Source organism: Camelus bactrianus, chromosome 5 (genome assembly GCF_048773025.1).
Source record: "Camelus bactrianus isolate YW-2024 breed Bactrian camel chromosome 5, ASM4877302v1, whole genome shotgun sequence".
Taxonomy (NCBI): Eukaryota; Metazoa; Chordata; class Mammalia; order Artiodactyla; family Camelidae; genus Camelus; species Camelus bactrianus.
In genome coordinates this window covers 24,066,441-24,090,709 of record NC_133543.1, presented here as the reverse complement: position 1 = coordinate 24,090,709, position 24,269 = coordinate 24,066,441, and the positions used below count along the sequence as shown (strand labels likewise).

At 42.6% G+C, this 24,269-nt stretch overlaps 1 protein-coding gene across 7 annotated transcripts in view; it reads right to left on the bottom strand.

Annotated features, from left to right (window-relative positions):
• The window catches only part of MGAT5 (alpha-1,6-mannosylglycoprotein 6-beta-N-acetylglucosaminyltransferase), a 333,558-nt gene that overhangs the window by 119,674 nt on the left and 189,615 nt on the right, over positions 1–24,269 (bottom strand). For all 7 annotated transcript variants that reach the window (XM_074363551.1, XM_074363550.1, XM_074363548.1 and 4 more), the window contains 5 exons: positions 23,736–23,812; positions 22,706–22,795; positions 7,497–7,568; positions 4,779–4,940; positions 2,812–2,981 (listed from right to left, as the gene is read on the bottom strand). In XM_074363551.1, coding sequence (XP_074219652.1) covers positions 2,812–2,981; positions 4,779–4,940; positions 7,497–7,568; positions 22,706–22,795; positions 23,736–23,812 — 571 coding nt within the window. The remainder of the gene's footprint in view (positions 1–2,811; positions 2,982–4,778; positions 4,941–7,496; positions 7,569–22,705; positions 22,796–23,735; positions 23,813–24,269) is intronic.

The following is a 24,269-nucleotide window of genomic DNA, read 5'->3' as shown; positions in this document are numbered from 1 at the left end:
TGTTTATCTATTTTATATATATTAGTGTGTATCTGCCAATCCCAAACTTCCAATTTATCCTTCCCCACCTCTATACTGTCTTGTACTGTTTTCTAATTTTTTCTTTTATGTCAAATTCTTCCTTCTGCCTAGACTGTACTGCAGAACTGGCATCGTGGTTTAAACCTTCTGATTACCCCTCCTTCCATCCATCCACCTATACAAACCCACCCACCCGTACACCCATACCCATGCCTGCACTCAGAGCCAGCATACCTGATCATACAACTTCATATGTTGGGGCAAAAACCTGCTAACCATCCTGCCATTCACCCAGAAATCGGTCATCGCCGATGCCTCTTATCCCTGCTCACACCTAAAAGTCCTTCACCAGTTATGGACACCCGACTGCAAAGGACTAGATCGTAAGCAGGACTCGGCCCTATAGCTCCAGACTGACGCTGCTCCAGGCAGCCTTCTTTCCTCTGGGCTTCTCTGAAAGGGCCAATAACCAATATAACCATATAACCAACTTCTTCCCAAGAACTTGAAAATTGTTTTCTGTAAAGGACCCGGCAGCAAACACTTTCATCTTTGCAGGCCACACCTTCCCCATCACAACTATCTAAATTCGCTCTTATGGAAGGAAAGCAGTCAGTCAGTACACAATGGGTGTGCCGGTGGGCCCATGAAACATGATTAACAAAAGCAGGCAGAGGACTGGGTGTGGTTGGCAGAGCCATAGTTGGCTGACTGTACGGTCCACCTGTATTCAGTGGTTCCCAAGTCTGTCTGTACTTTGGAATTACCTGGGAGGATCAAAAGATACTTACACTGGTGCCCTACCCCCAAAGGTTGTGATTTAGTCTGGGAGATGGTCTGGGCTTTGGGAGTCTGAAAAGATCCCCAGGTGATTTTTAACGTGTAGGCATGTTTGGGAACCACCGCTCCATGGGGTTTTCACAATTTTCTACTCAAATAAAACACATCTGGCCCTGTCACCAGTGCTCCGAGACCTCCAGAAATCTTCTTGACCAGCAAATTAAGCCTTGGTCTGGTAGATCCCTAGTACACCTTTCAGACCTCCTTAGAGAGCACTTGACCCTGGAGAAATGGGGTGCTCCCATAGCTGTGGGAGCACCCCATTTCTCCATTACCCAGTCAGTCATTCATCCTTCCACCCATCTGTTCAATAAGTAATTATAAGCACCTACTGGGCACCAGGCACTGTTCTAGGTGCTCAGCACACAGTGGTGAGCAGGAGTCACACAGTACTCTGCACTCCCTGTGCTGACATCCTCGCATCCACACTTCAGCTGGTACTAATCACCCGGTAGTGGGTCTCATAATTACTCAATGTATTAGTTGTGACCATCAAAAGAAGGGTGTCTCTTTGGCCACACGCAGGTCATCTCTGTATGTCCCACACCAAGAACTAGCCCACAGAAAGCTCTGAAGGAGTGACAGCTAGATGTGTGAAGGCACCCACTTCATTGGTTGTGTCCCCAGCGAGTCTGAAAGGAAGCAGGAGGAAGGCAAGGGGAGGCAGCTGTGAAAGGGACAAGAGTGGTGAGGAGGGGCTCGGCAGACTCAGGTTTATCCAGCTCTGAAAGGAGCACTGGAGTTCAGAGGTCAGGAGCTCAGGGTTTGAAGGCAGGGGGACAGAGGGCTGAAATCCCAGCTATTCCACCTATTCTCCACGGGACATTGATGAACTCATTGTTGGTTTGAGCCTCAGTTTCCCCCTCTTTAGAAAGCAGAGAGCAACAGCACCCACTTCCAGGTTTGCACTAAGGACTAAATAAGGCAAAACGCATAAAGCACTCAGTATCTGTTGTGCGGGAAGTGCTCCACCAATGCCAGCAATATTAATAGGCGTCAGCAATGTTATGGTTGTCGCCACCGGTGATACCACTGCTGTAACTACAGCCTGTCTCACGGTCCCAGTCATGGAACCATGGGTTCCAGGATGGAACTCATTTAACAAATGACAGCTGACATTATCTTACTGAGACCATTGCTTTCATCTCAAAACTGCCTCTCATCAAGTGTTGACCTTGGACCTCGTGTAAGTGACCTCTCTGGGTATCAGTATCTTGGAAAATAAAGTAGCAGCAGGGCAGGACACGTAATGTCTTCACACCTTTTCCACCTCCAGAATGTTGGTTCACTCAAGCGATTTCTTTCGGAACGGCTGACATATTGTAACGTGCTAACTTGGCTGTTGGGCGATTATCCAAAAAGGAGTGAAGGGGCTCTAAACATTTCTGCTTAGCCAGCCGTGTCCATCTCAAAGGGATTAAGAGAGGGCTTGAACTAGAAAGCAAATTCCAGTGAAACAGAAAACCTAGGTAGAGTTAACAGACTCAGAGTTGAAGTCTGGCTAATTGAAAAAGGGTTGGATCAGGGCTTCTGAGAAACTCATTCTAACCAAATTAAATTACCAACAGGAACCTGCCCTGTTTGAAGATTTAGAAAGCGTGACGTTGAGGAGGGAATGGCATGAATTTCAGCAAGAGACAGGGAATTAGGAAAGTCAATAATGTGTGCTGCAGATGTTGGAAGCACCTGTAACAGCAAAGAATAAGCTCCTTAGTTAGAATTTTCTGACATTCATTGCTGAAGCCTCTGGAGCCCGCAGCGACAATGAAAACATATTATCCTTTTCACAGTGTATGTATTTAGCTCCGGAAAATAATCTTCTTATCTCCTGTTTAGTGAATTATCACTTTCATTTTCCTCCACAAGAAATTACACACTAATAGAAGGCTTTAAGAGTTTACAATTTCTTTCTTGTATTCTGATTTTAAAATTGAAAAGTAATCTCCTTACTCCTTGAGCTCTGCCAGCGAAGCTGAAATCCTAATGTCATGGCCCAGTAAGTACAGAGATGTAATTAAATCACTCCACTGAACTAATTCACCAAGAGGGCCACCACTGAAAGCGGTCTCTGCGATCTTAAATCCAGATTCCTTAGTCAGGAGTCCCAGGTGAACAAGGACCTGGGAAAAAAACAAAGAAGAGGCACATACTGACTCACTCTGGACCAAGTGCAAACTCCGTAACACACCAAGTGATCAACCAATTCCAAAGTCCTCTTTACGTTCTAATGAAATCTCAACATGGGGTAAATAATTTTTCTCAAAGGCACAAAGAAAGGCAGGAAATGACTTTTCACTGTTGTTTTAGAGAAATAGAGTCATTACTGCATTCAGTAATGCCTCTGAGCATAAGATAGGGACAGATAATCCTGCTTTTAAAAAGCGGGATGCATTTGGAAAATCAGAGTGTAAACGAGGACAATAAAGTATCCTTTAACAATACTGAGCTTTTTTTCCACTGCTGGAATACTTTTAAGCTTTTAACATGGGAATTTTCAAACACTAACAGAAGCAGACATGACAATGCAGGCAATTCCGATATACTCAGCAATTATTATTAACTTCAACAATTATTAACTCATGATAAATCTGATTTAATGTACACCCCTCATCTTCTCCCAACTCCTCTAGCTTATCTTGAAGCAAATACTAGACATTGTATCTCCACTATTTCCTCCTTTCCCTTCTTTGACCTTTTTTTTTTTTTTTTTTTTTTTTTTTTACTGTGGTAAAACATTCTTTACCATTTTAACCATCTTTAAGGGTATGGTTCAGTGGTATTAAGCACATTCTCATTGTTGCATAGCCACCACCACCATCCATCCATCTCCTTTATTTTGCATTTTATGGTTGCCCTTCCGTTTAAAAAAATCTGAGCAAAAAGCACTTATGTATATTACATATTCATTATATATGTGTGTATATGTATATATCCATAGGTATACATGCAGGTAATAGAGATATATAAACCCTTCTTCTCTTTAAAAATAATGTTCACTATTCTCCACCTAACAATATATCCTGGAGATTACCTCACAGGATTATATAGAAATACTCTTTATTTATTTTTACAGCCCATCTGGATCTATGACTACATACTCTTTCTTAGAGGACTATTTAGTACCAGGATGTCTGGTCCTACTGTGTCATAAACTCAAGGGATCTAAGCAAAACGGACTCATCGAACTATGACTTGGGTTCTGCGAGTGTATCTGTATTTTTCCCCCCAAGGATGTCATATTAGTTTAACTAGGAATACCAAACTCATGTTTCATTTATTTTTAGATATGGGAACAGACTGTTTACTTTGCTCAGTTATTCTTCAACAGAACCATTAATCTAAAGTCACAGCTGCTTCCTGTATAATAAGGTATAAGATCTTCCATGCTCAGGGATATTCTAGAGGTTTTCCAAGCGTCTCCTCATGAATTTCAAAACAGGTTGGCTTTAATTTACAGTATCTCTCTCTCTCAGGAACGTAGGAAGGAGCACCAACCAAACAGAGCAGCAGCAGAACTCACCCGTTAGTTTCTCCAGTCCCAGAATTGACAAATACCAAAAATACACAATTGTCATGATGTTGTAACAGGAAGTGTTAGAAGGCTGTATTCAGGGGAAGTAAAGAGAATTAAATTTCCTGATGCCACTGAGAGAGATAGTCAGGTTGTTCAAAGGAAAATCTTACAGACAGATATCCTGCTTGGCTTCACCCAAGAAACATGTGTGCCAGGCCCTGCTAAGTAAGATTACTGTAATCAGGGAAAGGAAAGCCCAAAAATGTCTGTCCAAGAGACTGAGCAGGTTCACCCTGAGGGAGTATCATCTGAGGCATGCCATTTCTCTTAGCCTGGTTTCTGCGCAAAATCAAACTTTAAAGAAAACTGGCATCTAACTGAAGTGAATTCATCAGAAACTCACTTTCTTCCGCTTTCTCTTTTCAAGATTCTGCTTTTCTGCCAGGGACTTGATTGCTTGGATCCACGCATCAGCCATTCGCCGGATCCGGAGTCTCATCCACCGGAATTCTTCATGCTTTTTCATCATACTGTAGAGAATATTAAAATCCGTACGAATTTCTGCCTAGAAACAGACATGCAATAAAAAATGAATAGAAGAGAAGCCTCGAAAGCATAATGGTTTTCATGATGTGACAGTTGAAAACTTGAAAGAGAGAGTCAATTAAAGACAGGACTTCAAACGCCTTTGCTGAACAGCTTTGCTTAAAGGTCCCAGGATTGCAAATTGAAGCAAAGGCCCCTCACTGCTGATCTTCTATAAGGGACATCATTAAAAAATTAGAAGTTGAAAAAGGCAGCACAGACATTGCAAAGCCCTGAGCTATGTTAAAACGTCTGTTTTTCAGTGAATATGCTTGACGTACCTTGAAATTCTCTGCACCCAAATTTATCGGCCTCTAGGATCTACTGCAGGGTAGCAGACTCCTTGGGAAAACTGAAGTCAGTTCTTAACAGGCTACCTGCCATTGTACAGGTTGCCAAAAACCCTCATTCTGTCCACAAAGTCAAGTAGGGAAATAAACACTCACCCTCTAATTTTGTCCCAGTCCCAACAAACTAAAGTTGATTATTTGGCTAAGGAATTTAAAAGCCAAGAGTATCATTTTCCTACCATAGCTGAAAAGAATTTAAAATTCCTATCAGAATAACTTAAAAGCCAGGAAGAATATTCTTCTAAAATAGTGGGATACAACCAACAATTCAAATAGCAGAGAAAAATAAAAACACTAGTATTTTTTTTCATGTAACATCTAAAATAGGCTGCATCCATCTTTCAGCAGTCACCATAATTCATTCTCAACACTCATCTGACATCACCTTGATCCAACAATTTCCTAAGAATCCCATGAGCTAAGCAGGGCTCAGCAAATACTGGCTTTTGGGCCAAATCCTCCTCCCTGTCTGTTTTTGTGCATAAAGTTTTATCAGAACACAGCCACACCCACACCCACTCATTTACATATTGTCTGTCTGCCCTGTGCCACAAGGTCAGAACTGAGCAGTTGTAACGGAGACCTTATGGCCTGCAAAGATGAAAATATTCACCACCTGGTCTTTCACAGAAAAAATTTGCTGATGCCCAGGGTAAAGGATACAGACGAGTTTTGTTTTTTTTTTAACATGCCACTTACCTATTTTCTGAATTTTTATTTTGAATAAGGCAATAATGATCCAGTTGAGTATAACTTTTCTCCTTTTTTAGCTCACTTTTTTTTTAATGTTGGCTTTTTATTTATTTAATTTTTGTTAACCATTTTTAAAATTGAAGTATAGTTAATTACAATGTTATGTTAGTTTCAGGTGTACAGCAAAGTGATTCATATATATAATCTTTTCCAGATTCTTTTCCATTATAGGTTATTACAAGATTTTGAATATAGTTCCCTGTGCTATACAGTAGGATCTTGTTGTTTATATATTTTATACAGAGTAGTGTGCATATATAACCCCAAACTCCTAATTTATCCCCCCGCCCAACCCTTTCCCTTTTGGTAACCATAAGTTTATTTTCCATGTCTGTTTTGTAAATAAGTTCACTTGTGTCACACTTTAGATTCTACATACAAGTGATACCGTGATATTTGTCTTTGACTTGACTCCACTTAGTATGAGAATCTCGAGGGCCATCCATTTTGCTGCAAGTGGCATTATTTCATTCTTTTTTGTGGCTAAATTGAACTCCATTGTGTGTGTGTGTGTGTGTACATAACACCCCCCATCTTCTTTATCCATTCATCTGTCGATGAACATTTAGGTTGTTTTCATGTCTTGGCTATTGTAAATAGTGCTGCTATGAACATTGGGGTGCATGTATCTTTTCGAATTAGAGTTTTTCTATAGATATATGTCCAGAATGGGACCATAGGATCATATGGTAATAACACCATTTTTTGTTTTTTAAGGAACCTCCATAGTGTTCTCCACAGTGGCTGCTCCAACTTACATTCCCACCAACAGTGTAGTGGTTCCTTTTTCTCCACACCCTCAAGACTTGAGCTTTTAATATGGCATCCAAAGTCTTTCACAGCCCCTTACCTGCCTTTCCAATCTCGTCTGTGTTCCAGCTCACTCAAACCCCTATGGCCTTGACCTACTGAACCATGCTCTACTCCGTGAAAACATCAACCTCCTGTACATGTACATTCTCCCTTCCCATCAGAGACATCTTTCTCTCCTTAACCTGGTATAAACTCATGCATCACTTTAAATTCATCTCCAACATCATCTTCTCTTTACATTCTCTCCTGACCCATGCAGCCTCAGGTCACCACTTCCTCACTGACTTCCATGGGTCTGTATTCAGTGTTTACACAGGTGTGGTTGAAATTTACAACCATCACCCTCATTATTACATCACTGGGTGCCTCCATGTCTAGCAACAGGTCTATTCGTACCAGTAGTCTATCACTTAGGAACCCTCAGGGAATTGCTCAATAAATACACATATGCTAACTGGTTGACAGATTTGGTCACCCTAATTTCCACAGGGCTGGAGACATAAGTTCTTCCGTCTACCACTATTTCAGATTACAGATGACATTTCTAGAAGATGCCACATTAATCTCTTGGCATCCGATCCAAATCACAAGCCTAGTAAGAGGTTTCCAAAATCACTTACCAATGAATTATGATCAGCTTCTTCGTAGGGATTTTTTGCTCTCCAAGGTAAATGAGGACACCAATTTTCAACCTGAAAAATATAAATCAGAGACACTAAGCATGCTGGTTCATCTGTAAATGAATTAATGTCTGTACAAAGCCTTGAGTGCAGTTCCTGGTACATAGGAGGTGGGTTAAGTGGGTTATTACCATTATTAGACTCCCACGCTTTTAGCTAACAATCCAGAGACAGGTCCCCTCTCAGATGAAGCAATAATCAGCCAAGGTCCCAAGGAGCATATGATTACACTTTATATCCGTCCTTCAAAGTACTTCACAGGGACTGATTCCTTAATCATTTAATCCTTGTACTTCTACACAGGAGGCGGGGGGTGGGGTGTCACGTCAGAAAGTTAAAAGACTTGAACATTGTCAATGGGAAACGGGAAATGGGAACGTGCCTCTAAACTATTTAGCAAAAGGACAGGAACGATCCATCATCTGCTGTGGTGTGTCTTGAACGGACACAGCTCGTCCTCATCTGAGCCACAGAACGCCATCATTCATCTCTGAATTAGGAATGCAGCCAAGAGTTTAAGGCTAACTGGTCAAGGCTTCCCCCCATTTTCTGGCTGTTCACTTCACACTAACTCAAGGAACAAGGATAATAAAACCTATTGGAAAAGGAGAAGAGAGAGAGGGGGAAAAAAAAAACCCTCAGTGATCTTGTAAGAGTCATTCTGGAAGACAGATTGTTCTGTCCCTGCACCAGAGTTTAGAGAGCTGAGGGAGGAGGGAAGAGAAAGGGAAAGTACCAGATTTTTATAGGAATGACTTCAACAAAGGTTACTGAAGACAATTAGGCAAATTTACACTTTCTAGTAGAGGAGGAATAAAAAAATGCACTGAGTGATATTGATACCTGGATGCTTTGTCAAAACGGGACATGTAATTCCAAGCTAGCATATCACCCATCTGCTAATACATGAGATTATTAAAGATGGCTAATCAACAGGCACTGAAAAGAATGTTTCTATAGCCAGGTGGACCTATAAAAATGAACACAGCAAGAGAGCAGGGTTGGGGGGCATCCTTGGTGGGGGTCACTGAGGAGGCAGAGAGGTGAGTGAGGTCAGACCTCCTGGGTCAACAATGCAGAATCAGACAAGCTGGTTGGCCTCCGGCTCTGGGTGAGTTTTCAAGGAAACAAAGCAGTTTCACTCACCTAGAAATAACTCTTAAAGCAAGGTGATTTTTACTGGGACTCAAAATAATTGGGCGATTTGCATAAAGCCCTCTTCCACTGCAAATGATCTGAAAGCAGATGCAAAGGGCAGCAAAGCCTGGGGGAGGGTGGAATCCCTAGACAGGAGAAGGGCAATATTCTCTCTTCTTCTTGGGGAGTAAAATTTACTGTAGTTGTGAATGGCTTCGGAGACTCAAAAGGACTCCTAAGAAAAGTGGCAACGGTTTTTGTTCATAAAAAAGGAAAATACTCACTTGCATGGGGTGTGCACGTCTAATTACTGAGCCTTTATACGGCATCAGCACTGAGAAAGACAGCATCACAAAGAAAAGGAGCGCTGCAACATGAGAAAAATAGGGAAGGACCAGCGGAAAAGAAGCCTCCAAGCAGACGAAGCCTCGGCTTGTCCCAGCAGCACTGCACACATCTGTGTCTTGTATTCCGAAACCAGACTGAATTATTTAATTTAAATCAAATTTTTGTAAATGGACTCAGTAAGACAGTGCTTTCAAGCCTATTTATAACACGAAGGCTTCAAATGGATTGCAGACCTGACTGCAAAACCTTCAACTGCACACAAAAAAACTATGAGCAAGCAGGGTACAAATCTGCAGTCAACTTCACACTAAATAATGACATGTACACGGCAGTCCGTCAGGATAAAAAAAAAATGTCCTCATGAATAGCACTATAGGGAAAGATGAAACACGACTATACATAAAGAAAATCAACCAAAAGGAGAGACATCAGTGAGATCAGATGTTGATAAAGGAGAGGACATTCCGTCCTCACTCCTCTGCCCTGAGAAGAGCCTTCTAGAATACACCCTGATGAAAATACAGTCCAAGGTGATCTTCTAAAATATGACTCCCCTACAGAATACTCAAGACTTTAATTCCTCTTTGAAACTGATCATTTATCTCAGCTCTCGTTACTCTAAATCACTGGATAATACTGCGCAAGACTTCAAGGGCATCCCTCCAAGTGTGGGATTCAAAATAGTCACTTGTAATGGAGGAAAAAGCAACCACGAACATCTTAACCCAGAGTGAGGACAGTGGGCTTTTACAGTTGTTGATTTGGTACACAGTTGGTTAACAAAATAATTAAATTATACATCAACCAACTGTTCCATGGGGAGAAGGGGGCGGAAAAAAGATGAAACAAACACTTTTCTTTCTGAAACCTCGGAAGATTACCAGGACTGGAGGAAAGCCATCGTGGCAATAACTCCCAGGACTGAAACAAACAGCCCTCAAATGAGCAACATTTTCCTAAATAAGAACATCGTTCATCATAACACTCGGGGAAAATCTTGCTCAGGGCTAATAATTCAACCTCCAAATCCCTAACTGTTTTGTGTGATCTGCCTAGGCTCCTTCGGTGTTTCCAACCCCCCAGGACAGCATCCTACTAAGACAGCTGGACCCCAGAGTGAGCCTACTGCCTCCCTGATCTGGAAGCTCTTCTGTTTCAAATCGTTCTGACCATCTCTGCCTCCTGGCTCTCAGGACCCCAATGCTCTCCATCTGCCTGTGGTCCTCTTCCTTCACAAATTACCTTGGCTATGCTTTTCCAACCTTGGTGCTCGCCCTGGGACAGGATCTGTGGCCCAGGACCCCGCCCCTGCACTCCCCCGCCCTATCCCTGCCTGACTCCCCCAAGCTAGCAAGTCCTCCATCAAGCCCTCGGCCAGGGAGGGGACCAGACAGCCTTAAAACAGTCCACAAATCACCAAGTCTGTGAGTCGAAAACCACCTGAGTTCACGGCAACACGCACACAACAATCGATAGAACAGAACCATTACTCTAATAACCTTCAATTTGAAGGCAGAACTTCTTCCACAGGAACTAATCTTTTTAGTGCACTAGCCTCAGGCCACAAAATGAAGAGGCAGCAAAAACAGAAAAGACCAGCCAGGCTAGACCTTTGGGACATTAACGCGTATTCTGCAGGGAGGGCACGCTGAATCACTTTTCTTGAGCGAGGAGCTCTAAAATTAACCAGTTTGATTTTTGACGTTCCTCCTCCCAGTGATGTAAACTTCCTTGATCTCAGACGGTCTTGCAGCTTCATTGTGTATAACGTGAATCACAGGAACGTTCCTCAACAGACCTTGGGAAGGTCACGTTTATGTTCAAGTTCCAGAGGAAGGACAATTCATTATCTTTAAGAAAAAAGAAACTGCCAGTAGAGATGCATACAGCTCGAGCTGGAATTTAAAGGGGGAGAAGAAGTAATAAAGTCACAGCAAAAACGAGCAGGCAGTTTAGCGTATACGTGCATGTCCTTAAGGGACAACCGGCCTAGGCCTCTGCTGTGATGTTCTGTTCCTTTGAAAGAATAATGATCAGGCTCTGTTACGGCCACTTCTCTCATGATTAACGTGAAGCGTTTTGCTCTAACGGATCACCAACATAGAGAATTTCATGCTGTATCTTTCAGAGAGTAAGTGTAACCAAAACTCAATGAGCAAAAAAATGTGTAAGAAAAGTCTGAGATTATCTCTGGATGTTGGTGTTACAAGTGCTTTGTATTTTCTTCTTTATGCAAATCTGCATATTACAAGTATTTTTTACAATGGATATTTATTAATAGAATACTTTTTAAAGAAGTTATAGAAGCATACAATCATTTACTAAAGGTTTACAGTCAGGCTGTCCAGGAGGGGAAAAAACCAAATGAACTCGATTGCAGCCCACCATTTAAACCCCTGAAGTGTCCTATGACGTGGGTATCATCACCAGGTTACACAAGAGGAAAGCAAAGCTTAAAAGGGCTGAGAACTTGCCTAGGTTCACTCACTAGTGAGCGGCAGGGCTGGGGGACGACTGAGATCTGTTGGTCCCCAGATCAGGACACGTAAGAACTACCTTAAAGGTCAGTCTCAGCCAAAGACAAGGACAAGAGAGCTGCTGAATCCGGGATTCGCCAAAATAAATTCTGTGCCCAACCTTATAAACATCGTTCAAGTTTTCTCACTGATGAAATGAAGATGCTGGCATGTGCTACCTCTTAATAATTCTATTAGCTATAAGATCTGAAAAAGAGAGTTCTACATCATCCTGTCAGGCTAGCTGCGCTTGTATCAAAAGGATACAATTGGCTACACATCTATTCATGTGATACACTGATTATACACACACACATATATACACACACACTGAGGGTATAGCAAATATAGTCACTCATTAAGGGAGATGCTTAAAAAAGAATCCTTAATCCTTACTCCACTCCCCCCCCACCCACTCCCCTTTCTAAAGTTTTAAAAAGGAAATGCAAATGGTCACAGATGTCTACACCTGTGGGTGGTTCAACTCTCTGGACTGGTCCACTGCATCAGACACCTGAGTGGATTAATATTTTGGTCTAACGACTTGTTAGGAATGGTTGTCACTGGGTGGGGAGTGGGTGGCAGACAAAGAATTAAAGTGACAATACGCCAAGAAAAAGGGCTTCACACTCATCATGTCCGTCGGCCTCCATGTAGTCCTCTGGGAAGGGCCACGCCTGCATCCACACCGAGGACACAAGAGCCAGTCACCTGCGCTATAAAGGTTGTCACAGTCTAGTGACCAGGGATAGAGCTCCTCCCTTGCGGTACAGTACAATTTTGCCGGAAGCGTGGATCCAGGCAAATAATGTTGAATGAAAATGAGAATAAAAGATGGGCAAGAAAGCTGTGCCTTCTGCTATAACTGGCTCATTCCATTCTAATAGTCTCAGCGGATCCCTTACATTTCCTTATAGATACAATATTAACTGCATTATATTAAAATTGTTCATAAGTGCTCTCAACGCCCTTGCTTCACGTCTCAAACTTAATGTTCTTGGCAGATTTTAATGTTGCAAATTTTACAACGTTGTCTTCAAGCTTAGAAAGGTGATAGGTGGGGAAGTTACCCCCCTAGAACAAAGAGACAAAAAAGCTATGGTCTATTTTTCAAATTATGCTTCGATAAAAAAAAAAAAAAAAGCTTTAAACAGTCATTCATTCAATAAATGTGTGCCAGGCACTATGATTTCTGTGAACAAAACAGACAAAAATTGCTCTGGAGATTACTTTCCAAATACTTGTTCTTAATATGGGATGCTGATGGTCACCCCAGGACCTTCCCACTGATTGTTTCCCCTGCCTGCTAACTACCTCTGCCAGACATCTGTGCCTCTCTCTCACCTCCTTCAAACTGGTGCTCACACATCCTCCTCTCATCTTCCCAGTAGGGCATTTTTCTGAACACACTATCTAAAACCGACAGAATCACCCTTCATGAGCATTCATGAGCCCCCTCTCCAGTTTTATTTTTCTCCATGGCTCTTATTGTAATCTAAAAGATACATACTTTACTTTTTGTTGTCCATCTCCTCCTACAAAACACCATCTCGATAAGAACTGTTTGTCTTTTTGTTCACTGTTATATCCCCAGTACCCAGAAAAACCCAAGAGAAATGAATGTCCTTGGTACCCAGACTGTGGTCTCTAAGTGTTATTTCCCACTAAGAGGAACCAGGGGTCCTTAGAGAAACAGCTGATGCCAGGTCTAGGGCAGAAATTTTACAAAATGAACCTGGAAGATCTTGTCATACTGGGTAACTAAAAACTATTAAAAGTTACCAGGATCATGTCCAAAGGACTCAGAAGACAGTATGAACTGGCTCCCACTGGTGAAAGAAGGGGTAATTTGAGAACCAGTAAGAAAATAATTGGAATGGATCAAACATATCACATACGTTTCAATCAATGACTTCATAATCAGGATAAAAACCAAGAAGTATTCAAACAAGCAAGCAAGCAAACAATTGGTCACCAGTGGAAGATGCTAGGAATCCAGAGAGATCAAGGTTTCCCACATGAACTGTCCCTCAGGGTAACCAAATACCAGATGAAGACTCTTTTCTCTTTACAGAAGTATTCCTGATATATTAAGAAGGCATCTCCAGAGACTTAAGAGACACTACAATTGTAATTTATAGTCCTTCCTTGAAACTCCGTGCAAATGAATAAATTTTAATTTATAATATGGCCTACAAAATATGAACACTAACCTATTTGATGAGATTGAGGAATTATGTAATTTAAAAAAATAGAAGTATAGTTGATTTATAATGTGGTATTAGTTTCAGGTATACAGCAAATTGATTCAGTTATACATATATATGTGTATGTGTGTGTGTGTGTGTGTGTGTGTGTGTGTGTGTATGAATTGCTTTCAGATTCTTTTCCGTTACAGGTTATTATAAGATACTGAATATAGTTCCCTATACTATACAGGAGGACCTTGTTGTTTATTTTTTATATATAGTGATGTGTATCTGTTGGTCCCAAACTCCTAGTTTATCCCTTCCCTCTACCCTTTCCCCCCTCGTAACCGTACGTTTGTTTTCTATGCCTGTGAGTCTGTTTCTGTTTTGTAAATAAGTTAATTTGTATCATATTTTAGATTCCACATTCTAAGTGATATCATATGATATTTATCTTTGTCTGACATACTTCACTTAGTATGACAATCTCTAGGGCCTTCCATGTTCCTGCAAATGCCATTATTTTATCCTTTTTTATGGCTGAGTAATATTCCTCTGTGTGTGTGTGTGTGTGTGTGTGTGTGTGTGTGTGTGTGTGTACATATACACACATCTTCTTTATCCAGTCATCTGTCAGTGGACACAAGTTGCTTCCAGGTCTTGGCTATTGTAAATAGTGCTATGAACAATAGAATACATGTATCTTTTCAAATTACAGTTTTCATCTTTTCTAGATATATGCTCAAGAGTGGGATTACTGGATGCCGTGGTAACTCTATTTTTATTTTTTTAAGGAACTTCCATACTGTTCTCAGGAATTACGTATTTTTAAAAATATGAAGTGGTATTAGTAGTTATATGTTTTAAAAGAGACTCTTTTAAAGATATGTATCGAAACATTCAGAGATGACACGATCCTTGGGATTTGCTTGAAAATAAGGGACTGGGAAAGGTGTCGATAAAATTAGATCAGTCATGAATTGACAACTGTTGAATCTGAGTCATGGGCACATGGGGGTGCAGTACCCTTTTCTCTTTTATGTATGTTTGAAATGATCCATATTAAGATATTTTAATACAATAGAAATTCTCAGAGACTGCATTGAAAAGTTTGTTTTAAAAAACCCATTGCGAGTTAGAAATTTGCAGATACTAATATATATAAAATAGATAAACAACAAGTTCATACTGTATAACACAGGGAACTCGATTCAATATCTTGTACTAACTTACGTTGAAAAAGAATATGAAAGTGAATTTATGTATATTCACGTATGAAGCATTATGCTGTGCACCAGCAATTGACACAACATTGTAAACTGACTATACTTCAAATATATATATATATATATATATATATATATATATACACATATATATATATAAAAAACCCAAATTGGAGAGCACTGTACCAAAGCTGCAGTCTGCGACATGTATTCCAAGGAGCAAAGAGGTGTTGGTTTGGAGTTTGCCAAGTCTTGCCATTTACTCTTCTAATTTTTGTAAGGTGGAGGCCAGAGTAAGAAATCTCAATGTAAATGTTGCAACAAGTGAAATGTACAAATAGGGAGATGAACTTGGGAGACCTAAGAGGCTGAGGGAAATTGAGTGATCAGTTAGGCTGATGACAAATATTGTTCTGTAAACTCAAGGCCATTGAAAAATTCCTTTTTCTAAAGATGTCTTAGAATTCATGTCCTAAGAGCCCTGAAAACACAGAGAAGAAAAAGAGAAACGTAAAGGCTGAACTCAAAAAGTGAAAAGAATATGATCATAAATCTCTGTCACCTCCTTTACTACCGAGAAATATTATCTCACAGGAGAGTTTCCTGTTTGAAATGGCTAAACATTTTTAAAAGGTGTGTGTTCGTGTTCTCAGGCAAGAGCCTAGTGATATTTTTAAAGTACTCCCTGACCCATCCCGAAATGTTAGTTGTTTTCTCATTCAGGTTTTCTCCGGCAACCTAAACAGTCCATTTCTCACTGCTGCCCATTTTGACAAATTAGTCTGTGCAACACCATTTCCAAGATATCTTTAGCAGCCAACACAGCCCATAAATCCAAATCATTGTACTGGTTATTAGGATTTCATTTCATGCTCACATGCACATTTAAGACTTCAACCTTTGCTGTTGGGCATTAATCTTGGCATTAATCAAGGGATTAAGTACGCTGAATTTAAACTCAAGGTTAATAGCACGTTCAGCCAATATTAGCTTTACATATTGCCAAGGGAGAACAGAGAGAGGCAAAGACCTTTATGATTGTAGTTCGTGAAGTATAAGAAACAGATTGATAAGTAGGGCATGAAATTGCTTCTTTTGTTCCTTTATCAGGGAGTCTCTCACGCAGCGTGCACACACAGACACACACACACTCACTCACCCAGTACAAATTGGCATTTGAAGCAACAGCATGTATGTATCCTAATATCGAGCGATCAATCACGGAGCAATTTGATTATTTCAGAGCAACTATACTAGCGAGGGCAATGAAAGTTTTTTTTAAAAAAAACCAGTACAAACAAAGGAAGAAGTCTGGCAAGGTATGATGGCTGCTAGTTGCTAGAATAACTGTGTAAACAGAAAAAAACACGTGGGCATCAAATATATCAGCCCACTATCAATATATCAGTGGGGTAAAGAAGTTTAGTCTCAGTGTTGTAACAGCTGACAGCAGGAAAAGGCTCTGCCAGGGCTGAGTTACTAATACCGGAACCAATGACATTCAGAGGAATTACCTGATCAGGTCTCTTCTCTGTAAGGGGAGTAGTTACGTGGCTCACAAAAACAGATACAGAAAATGAACCGCCCGCTGGTCTGGAAAAGCAAGGCTGCTTAACGAATCATTCATTCACTCCCACCACTTGGAATGGCTGAGCACCTAGTTTTCATGAGCTCTATCTTCAGGAGAATTGGAACTGCTTCTTTTTTGGGGGAGGGGGGCAGTCAAGTATCAAAATTATGAGTTTTCGAAAACGAGCAAGGAAGACTGATGAATGAAAACCAGGTAAATTAGAGCCGTATTTTCAACACAAGTGGATCGAGGCATAGAACAGAATGCAAAAGCAATGGCGACAAATGACTTCACCTGGTTTCACCTTTCCTCCGATGTTAGAAGGTAGCAAGAATGGGGAGCACAGGAGCACGAAGCAACTTCACCTCTCGGAGCTGCTAGGACTGGGCTCTCTGTTACTCAGAGCTGGGGAGAGGTTTTCACGACAGGGTCTATAAGGTGTCTGGTATACCGTGGGGCTCAGCCATGTTTCATTCCTCTCTCACAGTCCACCACCCAACAAGAGCAATGCCTACACTTTTAGCACCGCACCCAGTTCCTAGTACCATGTCAAACCCAGAACAAGCATCCGTGGGGATAGTGGAAGGGGAAACATTGATGGTTTTACTGTGAAGGAAAAGCTGGGCTGGTCTAACAAGATAACTCACAAATCTAAGTATTGGAATACTAATCTGAGTTCTGCTAGACTAACTTGTAAATCTAGGTTAATTAGTGTTGGTTTGCTGTTCATGTTTTTTGCTAGCCAGCTGGGTTTTCAAAGATACATATCTGGCTTTGGAATGTTGGTTTGCTGCCTCCCTGCCTCCATCTTTGTGATGATAATGCTGCTAAAGCTGTTCCATGCCTATTGGCCAAATACACCAAGCTTGTACTTTACCCTATAAAACCTCATGCACACGTCTTGGAGGTGCTCAGAGCTTCGGAGCAGAAGCCCCTCTGAGCCCGCCGGCGTAATACATCTGAGTACTCCAACCCTCCGAGTGGTGCTTGTTTCTTGACTGGCCTGTTGTTTCCGTAACATTACCTCCTGGGATTTACCATAAAAGGTTGGTATAAGACAGGAAGGAAGGGGACAGGGACAGCCATTCAAGGAATGCCACCGCAATTAACACCAGAATGGCAGAAGATTCAACTCCCAGTAGGCCTTGAGGCTTAAGATGGCAGAAGATCTGACTTCTAGTAGAACTTGAGCTTCATTATACACCCATTGTAATATATTAGCATGGTGAATAACATGTCCACAGGTGCCAAGACTAATCATAAAAGGTCAAAGAGTAGGCAATGGCCAACTTCCTGGGAATCCCAGCCCCTTCCCCAGGGTAGTTAAAATGGTCCTCCCACTTGTTAGCATATGAAGCTACCGAGCCCATAAAAACTGGCAACACCGTGCCTCGGGGCCGCCCTTTTTGCTCCTTCCTCTTTGGAGACAGACCACACACTGTCTATGGAGTGTGTGTCTACTTTTACTCTAACCTGAACACCCATCCCCCACACCTTGTGGCTTTTCTCTTGCCTTCTGAAACAGCCCACACTCTATGCAGTAGGTATCTCTCTAAATAAATCTATCCTTACTCAACTGTGGCTTGCTCTTGAATTCTTTCCTGCGCGAAGCCAAGGACCCACACTTGGCAGGGCGCATCCCAGGGGCTCAACCGCGACCTGGGACACAGCCCTCCTCACGTCCCACACCCATTTGCCCTGCATCAGGCAGACTATAAATTGGTGAGGGTAAAAGCAGAAGTTTATAATCCCATAATTCAGTAGACTTGGCACTCTGAGAAAACTAGGGGAAAGAAGAATGCAGGAAGAGGGTCATCTCCTAAGACTGGTCTGAACTTCTGTGCCAAGATTCAACCAGTAACTGACTACGTGGGAGACATTTTACTTCATGTCCTTTTTTTCTAGTATCTGTCAAAGCGCTGAAGTTAAACAGAGGTGGAAACAAGAACTGGCTCGTCAATAAAGATTAATAAAAGAATAAAAGTCACCGGCATAGCCACTGATCAAGTCAACAAATCAAATGATGTCTCTCTTGATCACCTTCCCAATTGCAAGAGTAACCTGGCGTATGACACAGGTTAAATGAAGTAGCAAAAGAAGGAAAAATCTTCAGGAAAGCAAGAGGAACAACAACAACAACAACAACAACAAAGACAAAGACAAAACAGAGTGCCACAAAGCCATGGATGCTGTCCAGGATTTAAAGAGCATTAGGACAGAATTCATCGGCTTTAGAAAACATCTGTAATAGCTCCACATGAGCAACCGTGGAGGTGTGCTGCCACTTCAGACGTCTAGGCCACGGTTTAAGCGTGAACATGTGTCACATCCCAGAGAAAGCAAGGCAAGGAGAAGAGCTGAATCTCTACATTACCAGAAGCCAAGGGATCTAAAGTTAAATTAGACTGGAGAAAGAGAACCAGAAATTGATTCCAATTCTAGAAGAGAATCAATGTCTCACATAAAATGTCCTAGGCAAAGTGACAGCCCACAACTGGACTCAAACAATGCCAACATCCACAACCTATCACGAAAGTGTCCATTATGTTGACTGAGTACCATTTATTTGCCAGGCTCTGCTCTAAGCATGTTTCCATACATGCTCAGGAATCCTCATGGTAGGATCCGTTAAAAACAAACAAAATTAAAACTATTCTTTTATCAAGGGGGAAGAACCTGAGGCACAAAGCGGGTAGCTTTTCCAAAAGCACAGAGTTTGGAAAGCATTCAAACAAGCTGAAGTCAGGTACCAGCTCTAAGGCAGTGCCTCCTGTTGAAGCAGCCATATTGGTTGTGTCCCTCACCTATTAAGATGTTTTGATAAGATGGACACTTTTTTTTTTATCGCCAGCCAGAGTTTCATGGTTATTTTCAGATTAAAAGTTTCAAAAAGAATTCCTAGTTTTTCCCCAGGGCCCCTTCCTGGCTCAATTACTTGTATGCATTCTTTTTCCACCATTAGAATAATGAAGGCATAGCATGGGGCCAAGAAAACAGTTCTCAGTAATTGCCGACAATCAATGAATATAATAGGTGTTCAATAAGTGCTCACTGAACTGAATTCAGTGGAACAAAAAGAAAAGTCTCATCATTTGCATAAAAAGAGCAGAGACGTAGGCTAATAAAACACCACTCCATATCCCAAAGGGAGGAAAAATAGTTAAAGGTTCTGAAATCCACCCCCCGGGCTCCAATATTAAGTAGATACGATCCATCATACTGTGTACAGCCCAGTCTGTATCACTCCTCTCAGTTTATCTCCACCAGCATCTCACTTTTCTCTCTTTTTGGCTACATCCTTCCTTCACTGCCAGTGGGGGTAGGATGGCCATTTCAAAGGAAGGGAGCCAGGTCATACATAACTGCTGCCCCGTTCCATCGGGACCATTCTCCCATCCTTCCCAGCTCTGGATCAGGAGATTGAAGATACCGGCTGGAGGGGAAACATGAAATCCTCTTCCTCTACCTTGACCTCGGCCGTCCTCCTCAAGATGCAAACTCCCAGGAAGGCGTGAAATTAGCTCAGCTTGTCAATCAGGGAGCCCGGCTGGACTCTGGCTAAATTCTATCAAATGGAAATGGGAAGAAAACTTTGGAAAATTGTACTAAATGAGGAACTTTTCTCTTACGGCAGGAAAGGTGCCTCTAGTGACTTCTCACTGGAGTGAAGGTTCCCCCATAGCCCCAGGCCTCACTCCTCTGGAGAAGAAAATGAGAAGGCAGGGCCCCGGGCCATCCAAGCTAGAAGCACACTCAAGGAAATGCTACAAAATCCATTTGCCAGCAGCCTGCTAATCACACACCCAACTCCCAGGGCTTTTAATTTCCAAGAGGTATTTTAACTCTCATTAATTCTGCAGGTTCCCTTGATGGCCCTGGGGTGGCGGCCATGGAGCAAATTTGTCAAAAAAAAAAAAAAAAAGAAGAAGCCTGACTGGATCTTGCAGAGGGACGAGAAGTAAGGGTGAAGAAGAGGGACAAACCCACAGATTCCGGGGCCATGTGCCCTAAAGTCATATAGGTTTGGCCTCCATTCCCCTAAAGCTGTCCCTGTCACATTATACCAGAGAGGAGAGGTCCCTGAACCCTACAAGGAAAGAAACATTTCCTTGAGCTTCCAGACGGAGGCATTCTCCTTTCCGCACGGCATCACCAGAGAGCACTTACTAACTACTGGTCAAACAGCAACAGCACAAAAAAGCAGGGGAGGGAATATAAAAGAAACATCGGCCAAGAGCCTGCCAAGTGCACATCCTCAGAAATTAGTCAGCATCTGTTTCATAAGCCCCTAGGACTGTCCCTGTCCATGAGGGATGGAGGAGGAAGCCAGTGTGGTTTCATTCCCTACTCAGTTCCTGCCCTGTGGTTTCCAGTTGTCCCTGGAAAGTCTTCACCCCACCCCACCACCTTGACTTTCCAAAAGGTGAAATGAAAATTACTAAAGCATGTCACAAATTCCTTGTGGTCTGTAAAATGCCCTGCAACTTAAAAAACAAACAAACAAACTTCTAGTTAAATTAAAGGGTACAAATGAAAATTAAGCTCAGATTATAAAAGGGGGGTGCGAATAACTCACACTGTAAATAAATAACTAATTCAGCCAATAAATACGTGAAAATATGCTCAATATCACTAATCATTAAGGAAATGCAAACCACAACCAGAGTGAAATACCACCTCACACCCACTGGAATGGCCTTTTAGAAAAAAAAAAAAAAACAAAAAAACAAAATCAGACAATAACAAGTGTTGGTGAGGATGTGGACAAAGTTGGAACCCTTGCACACTGTTGATGGGAATGTAAAACGGTGCAGCTGCTGGAGCAAAACAGCTTGGCGGTTCCTCAAAAAAATTAAAAATAGAATTGCTGTAGGATCCAGCAACTCTCCTTCTAGATCTATACCTCAAAGAATGGAGAGTAAGATCTCAAAGAGTTACATGTACACCCATGTGCATAGTAGCATCATTCACAATAGCTAAAAGGTGGAAGCAACCCCAGTGTCTACAGACGGATGAATGGCAATAAAATGCAGTCTATCTATACAACAGAATATTACTCTGCCTTAAAAAGGCTATTCCGACATATGCTACAACATGGATGAACCATGAGTACATCATGCTAAATGAAATCAGCTGATCACAAAAAGACAAATACGGTATGATTTCACTTACAGGCATACCTAGACTAGTCAGAATCACGGAGACAGAAAGGATGGGTTGCCGGGGCTGAGAGAAGTGAAGAACGTGGAGTTATTGTTTAATGGGAACAGAGTTTCAGGTTGGCAAGACGCGGAGTTCTGGAGACGGATGGACAGTGGTGATGGCGCGGTGGGAGTGCACCTAATGTCACTGAACTTGACACTCGAATGGTTAAGTTGGCAAATCTGGTAATGTGTATTTGACTACATTTTTTAAAAAATTGGGAAAAAAATTAAATAGTTAACTCAGACTTTTTCCCTCCAGGGGGAAAAAAAAAGTCATCCTACATAGAGGCTGAGGAGAGCAATGAAGAAGGAAATCATAGGTCCTTCATGTAGAGACAAGACTTTTTTTTTATTTTGATACATTATTGCGGTTTCTTTTCAGAGACATCAATTGTACTGATTCAACTGATTAAATTCAACACAACTTCAAATTATATGGAGTCACTCTAGACAGTAGCATAGCAAGAACTGTCAGAGAAAATCCAACTCTTTAGCTCTTTCAAACTTTTGCTTTTTTTTTAAGTCCTAGAAGAACTGTTCAAATTAAATAGTATGTGAAACTTCACTATTGAAACATTTTTTAAAAAGCTGTTTTTCTGTGTGCTGCTGCTGCAAGCCTCGGCTGTCTGTGGCCGGGAACCTGCTGGGGGTCTGGGGGTGCTCGCCTGCAGCAGGACTGGGTCCACTGGTCTGGCTCTGGGAGGCAGCAGAGCCCCTCTGCCATGAGGTTGCCTAAATTCACATCTGGCTCTACCCCTTAGCTGTGGGAACTTGCCCAAGTTACCTCCCCTCTCTGTGCCCTCTTTAGGGAAAACAAAATTAATTCCGAGGGCTACGTGAGACCGTTCACAGATAATACACATTTCCAAGCTTTTCAAATTCCAGGTTCAGCAACAGAGCAGACCAACCACACACATCTGTCCCACCCCCATCCCCTGAAGCCACCAGCAGCTGCTCACCTCACTGAGGTAAATAAAAAAAGAGCAGGTGGACCCATCCACTCCGTAGTCTGCGTAGCAGGGATCCGAGCGCCACATGTCTTTCATCCACTGAAACAAGCAGAGGAGAGAGTGAGAGCACGCATGCGCGCCGGGCTCCGTGGCCCTGTGCAGCTGCTGACAGAGGAGGCCAGGGCAGCCACGGAGGGGTGAAGGCTCAAGCTGTGGTCTAACACTCAGAGCCCAGAGCTGGAGGCAGGAGACAGACACTGGATGATCCTGGCTCGAGCAGGGCCTCAGCAGAGGCAACGGGAAGAGCATTTCATCAAGAGCACGCGCCCAATGGGACCCTGGCACCACATCCCCTCCCCGGAGAACTCCAGCTGCGCCAGTCCCAGCACGGGGCCGGGAAGGCAGTGCAGGACGAGGGCAGGAGTGCAGCGTGTGTCTGAGTGTCACGCGGAGGCCGTGTGAATGCCTCAGAAGTTTGGTCTCACCATCCAAAGTGACACTTTTCTCTGAACACTGCTGAGCAGGGAAGTGGTCTCCCCAAGGGCAGACCATATAAATAGGATTTAAAAAATGGTAAGGGTCAAAGAGTGGCCAAGAGTGTCTGGGCACCCAACCGCACATGCAAATGTGACATTTAAATCACAGTCTGCAGACCTTAGAGCTGAGGCCTGGGGGAGAGGAGTCAGATACTAAATGAAGGCAGCCCTGTGTCTTGGACCCTCGAAGGATTACCTGCTGGAGGATAGCAAAGAGAGGGGAGGGCGGCTTCAAAGACAGAGCAGATGCCTGAAAGGGCCCAGGTTCTTTTTGTCTGACCAGTTAGACACTGTGGCCTAACCCCATGCAGCTGGCAAAAGCAGGAAAGGGTTGTCATGGCCACAGCCCCAAACTGGCAGGATTGAGGTGCCCTTTAAATGACTCCCTTAAAGGGCTTGCTGGCCCATCTGTGTTGCTGGGGAGGATGAGAGGGGAGGGGCAGGAGGGGACTGCTAGTGCAAATAAGGATGATGGAAATGAACAGATGGCACTTCTGCCTTACCTTGATTTTCCCCTCGCAGTGGGGGTAGCCATCCATAGGAGGCAATACGCATTTTTCTTGAGCTCCATTAATGATATCTGAAAAGGAGGGAAAAGAACAAAGGATACCATGAAGTTTACTGCAACCGAGGGGAGAAAAGCAGAGAAGTCCGTCCTGGAGCCCTGCTCTGTCCCCACCAGGGGGCAACAGTTCTGACTGGTCTGCGGTGAGAACTTGACCCAGCCACAGGCCACCTCCAGGCTGGCCAGAGACCTCTGATGTGTGTGGCCCAGCGTGGAAGGGGGAGCCAGGCCAACCAGGGTGCCTGCTTGGAAATCTGGACACTGTCAAACCAAACAAGTGGGAAGCAGGCAATGAAGCCATAAGATGAGGAGCATCGAGCAGACCGGCGAGGCCGTGCTAGGCTATGTGGATAAACCGAAGTCATGACAGCTTCATGAACACATGTGCCTGTCACTTATTTGTAGAATCTTAAAAAGTGACACAAATGAACTTACGTACAAAACAGACACAGACTCACTGACATAGAAAACA